At 40.6% G+C, this 8,614-nt stretch overlaps 1 protein-coding gene across 1 annotated transcript; it reads right to left on the bottom strand.

Annotated features, from left to right (window-relative positions):
• Positions 1 to 5,621: 5,621 nt before the first annotated feature.
• Positions 5,622 to 8,108, bottom strand: LOC118406965 (octopamine receptor-like). Its single transcript, XM_035807364.1, has 2 exons — positions 8,003 to 8,108; positions 5,622 to 6,961 (listed from the first exon to the last, which is right to left on the bottom strand). Exons 1-2 carry the CDS (start codon positions 8,098 to 8,100, stop codon positions 5,812 to 5,814), a joined length of 1,248 nt encoding a protein of 415 aa, XP_035663257.1. The 5' UTR covers positions 8,101 to 8,108; the 3' UTR covers positions 5,622 to 5,811.
• Positions 8,109 to 8,614: the final 506 nt, after the last annotated feature.

Raw genomic sequence — 8,614 nt, 5'->3', positions numbered from 1 at the left:
TGGAAACGGTCAGACGTTCAGATAGCATCCACTATCTTTCGTCAGTGACGCTGTGTGTTCCTGAGACATATGCACTTCTCGGATATCTATATTTTGAAGACAATTTTGAGAAAGCCTCTATAAGTGTGTTATCGATGCGTTTGCACTATAGTACCTTGGGGAACAAGAGAATTGAGTAATTCATTGGTTGCGAATGAAATAAAATGTTATTTAGTTATTGTCCACTCTGATGAAACTATTCATGGAGGGAACATTCTGTTTGATGCAAATACATTGACTAATATTCACATACATGTACCTATCGTTTACTATGACGTTAACCGTTAACGTTATTTACATGAGTTGTTTTGAGAACGTATGCATTTCGCCCACGTGTCCTTACCTGCCCTTGGTACTGCAACACGTGTTCCGTCTTTATTATGATCATCGAGTGGACGGCAAATGCCATCCTCTTCAAACTATATTGACCTCTTTACCGACCTTCTCCTAACATCAGTGGTATCTTCCGAGGATAAGGCTACAGGTATTAGTCATAAATGAAGGACGCTTTTGTCCTCTGACGTGATAGAGTATGTCGAGAAAAATACATACTTTTACCGCTTGTATTAGCTGTTTTTTAATTCCATCTACATAGTGCCAAAGTACAAGAACGGGAGAATTCTGACCTCACTGTTTCATTAATTGCCGTCAAAAAAGAGCAGATGGCACCAACCACATAGAGTCCTAACCGCAATATGTGTTTAATGAAATCAAACATTTTTATTGAGGAAGTCGCAACTCCAATTGCAAGATAAATCAGTTGGAACCTGCCTCAGAGACAAAGAAATGTTCCCTGTCAAGTAGACCCTCTATGATTGAATCATTCCAAGGTGAGGAAGTATTTCATATAATTTCAAGAGGTTGGTATTTGCCGTCCACTTGATGTACATAATATAGAGAAAACACGTGTTTCAGAACCAAGGACAGGTGAGTACACGTGGGCGATGTGCACATGTTTTTGCCCCAAACAAAATATCGTGGCCTTTGTTCAAGTACATATGTTCCATGTGCTTATTTCATATCCCGACACAATTACTGTGTATCTAGGCCATGTACTAATACATTTATACCGCCATGCAAAAGATAATCTATACAATGGATGTACACAACACGTAAATCTTGAATACCTTAGAATATGGGTTATTACCGGTACAGGTATGGTTTTTTCCTGACCGGTCCAACAAGAAAAAACGGTTTTGTACCAGTACACCGTACCGGTACCAACCCCTGAATCTACATGTAAATTACAGAAGATAACAATAATAATAATCGTTATAACAAACTCATGCCCGAAGGCTACTTACAAAAATGAATGCATGAAAGTACAATGATGATAGTGATACAATAACAAAGTGGACATTAAGTGAAATAGGGGTCATCAACTAGTGATACTTCTAATCTAAAATGAATACTATTGGGTTTGATTTCTTTTCTGTATACAGTGGAGGATGAAATTCCCGACATTTTGGGAGACATATGCATTGGGTGGTGCTAACAGGAAGACAGTTTTTGTAGTTCGGTACGATGTGCAAAGCTGGGAAAAATTTTGTTGACTATTTTAAATACTAGTAGTTTGTCCAAACGGATAACAAACCTATCCAGTGGCTTGAGTAACTGGCCTTGGTGCCTTTATTGGCGTACTTGCACTACATTGATGTAGCTAGCAAGTAGTCTTCCGCACTACTTTTCCCAACATTGTACCTGAGACAATTTTGTACAATAAAAGTTGACTTGACTCGCCTTCATTACATCTATTAGATGCCACAAGTCCCATAATGCAAAGATAAACAAATATATCAAAGACTACTTTGCTATTAGAAAGAATAATGAAACTCATGATTAGCCCAACTCGATTGTAACACTATATCAAAGACTTGTGTTAGCCCTTCTTGTTATGTCTTATTCTATACACTTATTTTTGCACTGTGTTACAGTCGTTGCCATACTTTGTACCATGTACAAATGCCGAGCAATAAAGTTCATCATCTAATCATGTTTATTTGTTGATAACAGGCTAATCAAGCTATTTCTTTTTCTCTTAGCTAATGTCCTGACGATCATCGTGTTGGTCCGACAGCGCAGAGCTCCCGGCGGGGCGAAATCCACCTCCAGCTTGTACCTGATCGCGCTCGTTCTCATCTTCATCGTGCTGATAGAAAGGGTCAGTCTTAACGTCTTTATGTTTATTGTTTATTGTTCTATCAACTCCTTTAGCTGTTGACAGCTTAAAACTGCGACAGCTGCTCTTCTTGGAGAAACAATATTGGTACACCCGATCCCTCGATTTCGGAAGTTAAGCAACGCGTGGTCCGGTCAGTTCTTGGATGGGAGACCCCTAATCAAGGAAAGATAGCAAAAGAAATCTTGAAGTTTCAAAGCTTATGATTGCATATTGTTTTTCTTCTACAGGTGGTGAAGATTACCATCCTTGACCGCCAGGTGTCCTTTGGTGGGTTCTGTCCGTGGTTGATCACCTTAGACTATACCGCCAGTAACGCCTCTACCTGGATCATCATAGCGTATACTATAGACAGGTAAGGAAAGACAGTCAGTACAGTTTACAAGGCGCTAGCAGTACAGAGGTCTATGATCTTTCTCTCTCTCTCTCTCTCTCTCTCTCTCTCTTTCTCTCACTCACACTCACTCTCTCTCTCTCTCTCGCTCTCTCTCACCCACTCTCTCACTCTCTCTCTCTCTCTCTAAAATAGAGGAGAACTTGTCACTCGCCAATGCTGGAAAACGTAGTATCGGTAGAACTACATTGATGTATAGATAAACTGACTAAATCACCGTATATGAAATAAACTTTATCTTCCATGTATTCCATTCTCCGTCTAGGTTCACGGGCGTGTATTACCCAGTCTGGAAGCACAAAGTCTGCAAACCTGTCACGACGAAGCTGGTCATCGCGGGTGTGTTCGTCCTCTCGTGGCTCTGCTCGCTTCCGCACTTTTTCGCCGAAGAGGCTCGGTCAACCACAAATTCGACCAAATACCTGTGCGACTGGAAAGATGAACTCTCAAGGGGATACAAACTAGCGCTAATCTGGGGCCAGAGTTTTTTGTCTTACATTCTTCCTTACATCCTGATCATTACTATGAACGGGCTTCTCATCCGTAGGCTAAGGAGATGGAAGAATGCCAGAGATAGTAAAGCTAGAATGACGGCAAATGTTCTCACAAGACACCAAAGTAACAATGTACCGCGCATAACAATCAGCACTGAAAGGCATTTTCAAGACTTTGCGTCTGTGAGCTCTGAAAGACCCAGGCGTCTACAGCCTTGTTTTGAGGCTAATTGCGACGACTGTGCAACTGGTAGAGAGTCTCGGTCGCTCTCTCGCGTGAACTCACGAGACTCCCAGCAGCCACCTGTGCACTACGTTCGCGCAGACTCCGTAGTGACGAGACGGCGGAGAAACAAGCCTGTGTACGTGCTCCTTGGCGTTAGCGTTGCCTTCGTTGTGCTCTGGCTGCCTCGTTTCGTTTCATTTCTTGTTCTTAGACTCTCTCCACATTCTCATCTTCTGGAAAACTTCCCACTCACGCTTGCCATGGATATATCAAACATGATAGCGCTCTCAAACTCGGCCATCAACATATTTCTGTACAGCTTCGTCGACGAGAAATTTCGGGCTAATCTTCGGAAGCTGTTGAAGTGTTGCCACCACAGGAAGATTTCAAACGACATTAATCTACCCCCACCATCACACGAATCGCTAGGTGTCGCAGCTACACAAGTCATGAATAACACCGTTTCTAGACTTTCTATCACGAAGCCAAACCATGATGGGATGAAAATGTCAGTAAAACGTGTGACAATCACCCAAAAAAGGGCCATGTGACTCACTTGTGATTTCTTCAATAGTTTCTTCAAGCATTCAGAGATATTTGTCTGTATGATATTAGCATCTTACGTTTCTCGGTACTTAATTGCTGCATGTGTTTTTTATTGTATTCAGCGAGAAAGAGAAAGGGACCAATTTGCCTGCTTTCTTTGTAATGTATATTATTATCTTTATAGATATTTTCTTGTTTATAGAGATTAATGTATTTAGCTCGATGGAGTAAGAGAATATGATATGTTAGTCTGATTAAAAGTGACATCAAGAGCAACATTGTGTCTATTTCCTTTATTTGAATTTATCGTAAGCACAATATAGAATGAAGGACAAAACAGGTGTATATATAAGCACCTTTATAAGCAACATTAACAATACTGTAAAAATCAACTATACATACAACTATAACTCCACAACCTCAAGCCTTCGCCAAATGATTTTAACCATAATACAACAGATGTATTAAATATGTTTCTCATTATATATTCAAATAAGGTCCTAATTTACATAGCTTAAAGTAGTTGATAATATCCTTCACCCAAATAGAAGTATAACGTTACAAGTGTTAGAGCTTTTTCGTGATGGCCAAGTCTTCTGTAAAGCTAAGGGCATAACCCGCCGTACGTGCAAATACGTGCTGTCTACGTGCCAAAACGTGGGCAATCTTTTGGTATCCGTAAGTGGTGAGTACCTCCTCTGAACGAACTCGTAGGGAATCCGACGGATTTTGGAGCACGCAGACACGCCGTAGAACTTTACGTGCAGGCAAAACTTTGCGTGCCATCGGTCTGCGGATTCGCACACCGTACGTGCCAGTATGGACGATGCCCCTTCCCTGCTTTACAGCCTGAAGGTTTTCAGAAATACGTGGCGGACGTGGCCTTCCAAAAAAACAAAACGTACGGACAAATTGCACGTACGGCGGGTTGTGCCCTTAGCTTAGCTTACACATTGCGTTGTACTGTTGAATAAGATGCTGTTGCCTTGCACCCGCTTTTCACTCGAAAGGCGACCTCACTACAAATCTTTTTACGCTTTGTGTGGTTTGTTATCTATTTAGTCATATTTTTAAAATTTTGAATAATATTTTAATTCATCAAGGAATATTTTAGTCAAGGAATACCAAGTCCAATTTAGACCGCAGCAAGGTCATCAAATTAGCAAGATCACAGTCTAGTGGAATGGGGGCCTTACTAGTTTCTGATATTAATTATGTCCAATAAACGACGCTAGACTTTTATTTATGATATTCAAACGTTTACTATCGCTTTAATGTCCAACATAAGAACAACAAAGGGATAGCGCATAAAGATATCTTGACTTACTAAATAAATAAATACAAACACGTATATTCATCTGATGCTACACTTTAATGAAACATCAACTGTTAACATTACGCGACATACTACTAATACATACAATAATACTACTATCCGTGAACAGTTTCATCAGGTTGGTACGTCACTGAATAAAGAGACTCTTTTTACACAACCAATGCTTTATGCTCACCGACGTTTCGGTGACCGTCTGTCACCTACATATGTAAATACTTTTCGTTTTGTGACCGCATTTGAACTGTGAGCAGCGACATCTGTCCTGCAGTACAATGTGAACCAGTCAGAATTGCCCTGAAGAAGGTGACAGACGGTCACCGAAACGTCGGTGAGAATAAAGCACTGGTTGTGTAAAAAGAGTCTCTTTATTCAATAATACTACTAGTATATACATACTTATGTTATTAGATAATTGGGTGCTGCAATATTACAATAAAAAGGTATTGAGTTCTACCTGTCTAATTATGGGTACAACGGTTACTACAACCTATACAAGTATACTTCTAAATGCAAACATTTTAGTTTATTAAGATATCTAAAATATACATCCTACCAAATGCAAGTCTTTCATACGATATTATGTTTCCTATATTACTTTTAATCTTTTTCTATTCTGACCGTGTTATTGGTCTGTCTCTGTGTCGCTCTTGCTAGAGTTCGATTGGGTGACTTTTTCCCACATGACAGAATCCTAAAAACACTACTTCTAAATCGACTGTCCACAAATGAGTACAGGAACACGTTGATCGAGGAATTTAACAGTCCCAACATGGTGGCTATTTCACTGGCTACTTTGTGGGAGAAAATTTCAAACCTGCTTTGGTCGTTGATTCGAAGAATTAGAAAGATTATGAAGCGAGGAAACCACAGAAGAACAATCGTCGCACTGACGATAATTAAAATGAGAATAGGTCTGCCTTTAAATCTTGAGGCTCCATGTGGCGTGATGTTTTCCATTTGGGACGTTCTGGGCCGTGTAAAGAATCGTTGACCTTGCGATGATAAAATAGGTGTTGGATTTCCGTCTGTTTTTACTGCTAAAGTAGCCTCCTTGCGGTTTGTTTCAGAACTGCACGGCTGATTACCTGTTTCATCAGCCGAAAGACGAGGTTCCGACTCAGTTAGGATAATTTCACTGTGGCTCCTCTCTATGATAGAAGAGAGCACACGCCGTTCTGGTGAATTAGTGCGAAAGCGAGGCTGTTGTTGATCACGTGTTGTCACGCGAGACTGGCGACGAGAATTGCCGATATTACCTGTTCTTGTCCCCTCCGTCCGCCCGTCTCTATTTCCCCTCTGTTTCGTTGGTTGGAAATGATTTCTCACTACCTTGTGGTCAGATTCTGACCTTTCTGTCGTCCTCGCACGTACTCTAAGTCTATTATTGGCCATTCTAGATGCACTTGGAAACGTCCAAGCTCGTTGAGGACCCACTCGTCTCAATCCTCTTAGTTTACAAATGATCAGACTATTTAGTACGATAATCAATATGAACGGAAGCATATAGAATAACACACTATGCCCCCATATCACGCCCAGTCTAAATTCTACAGGCAAATTTTCTTTCAGGTTGCAGCGATACGTAGTAATGTTTCCGTAGAGTACTTCCTTTGTTGTGGCGCTGACCGTGAAGAATTCGGGGATGGCGAAGAGATATGACAACAGAAATACTCCACAGATAGCGAACTTTGCCGCGGTTGGGTTGGAGACTTTGAACTTCCAAACAGGAAAGTAGACACCGATGAATCTGTAATATATATGTCAGAACTTTGATATTGACACTTATTACAAATGGCGCAATCACATTTACTGGTGGTAGGTGTCGGTATGGCTGTCGTAAACAGGATAGTCACATTTACAGTGTTCTAGGAGCAGTGGAATATAAATCAAGTGTTTTGTTGCAAATTCATGCCCATGGGGCTAATTGCAAGAGAAGAAAGACTAAATACATGAAACGAATGAATGTGGTCTGAGTACATGTAGATAAACTAAATTCTAAGATACAAATATTAGGTGGATGAATGTACATACGATACAGAATAGGGTACTAAGTCTACGTAACTATTACGGGGTTTAACTTCTTTTTTGAAGACAGTTGAAAATGAAATGCCCAATGTATTTTATAATAGATTGATTCGGTGATCTTAGTAGGAAGAGAACCTTTTGTGGCGTTTTTAACAATGAAAATGTTGGTGTGATTTCGGTCACTCTTTCAAATAGTCTTTTCGGCATCGAATAGGGTGCATTCACAAATAAAATGTGTTTCATTTTCCACTGCATTCGTTGTACACTGCTTACAAATTCTTTCTTGAACAGGTAGCTTTTTGTATATATATAATTTTTGGCGGGGGGATCCGGAGTTTGATTAGCAATTTTCGCCATTTCGAGGCCAGGTTGTTATACCGGAACTATAATGGTATTTACCACCCCAGAAAAATCTACTTTTCTCTTGTTTTGCATATTTTGTATTCATAAAACGTAAAAAAGCATAATGTTTCTTTGATATAAGATTTGGTTCATTGTTTAAGTTGTCTTTTCGTCCGCGTCTTTTTTCAAACACTGAAGAAGACAAGAGCACAAGATCACATTTCCTAGCCATCCCATCACACCACTTCACACAACACACTGATCCGTCAAATCCAAAATGGCGCCACCCTTCCCGTCATACATCGCAAAACAAAATGGCGGCGCCCAAAAAAATGAAAACAAAAACAGAACAGGGCAGCTATCGCAAACCATATAACAGGTTTTGCTATCGCAAACCTGTAATAATGTAGCTAATACCCACCTTTCGATGGTGTAAGCCACAATGGTCCAGATGGACGCGTTGTGTGCTCCGTATTCTAGCATGTTCAGGTATGGGCAGAACTCACCGGGCGGAATCATGGAGAAGATCATCTGTTTAGTAGATGATGTAAAGTTAGAGGAAACATACTGAATAAAAATGTTGAACATGGTGGTATGAAACAGCTGGCCGTTTTCAAAACTTTATCACCTTAAACTTTATAATCAACGGATATAGCTAGGTTACCCTGCGGGTATAAGTGAAATAGTATTACCTCATATACGATGACGATGGTGATGAGAACGAGTGAGTCGGCGATAGCCAGCGCGATCAAGTACAGGCTGGAGGTACATCTATCCTCGCCACCACGTTTACACCGCCGGATCAGGATGTGCAGTGTCAGGATGTTCGCTAGAACACAGGCGGGAAAATGAAGTGAATAATTCGGTAGCCTCTACCAGGTCACTGGAAAACATTTGAAATTTACCAGATATAGAATAAGATAGATAACATGCAAGAAGAGATAGCCGGCCGAAGACAGTTTGACAGATGTTCCATGTAAGACATCACGAAATCGCCGCAAAATGCAGAGCGTGGACAAAGGACGGAAGTAGC

This window comes from Branchiostoma floridae, chromosome 19, assembly GCF_000003815.2.
Source record: "Branchiostoma floridae strain S238N-H82 chromosome 19, Bfl_VNyyK, whole genome shotgun sequence".
NCBI lineage: Eukaryota > Metazoa > Chordata > Leptocardii > Amphioxiformes > Branchiostomatidae > Branchiostoma > Branchiostoma floridae.
The sequence above is the reverse complement of the archived record's forward strand: the minus strand, read 5'-3'. Positions and strand labels throughout refer to the sequence as shown.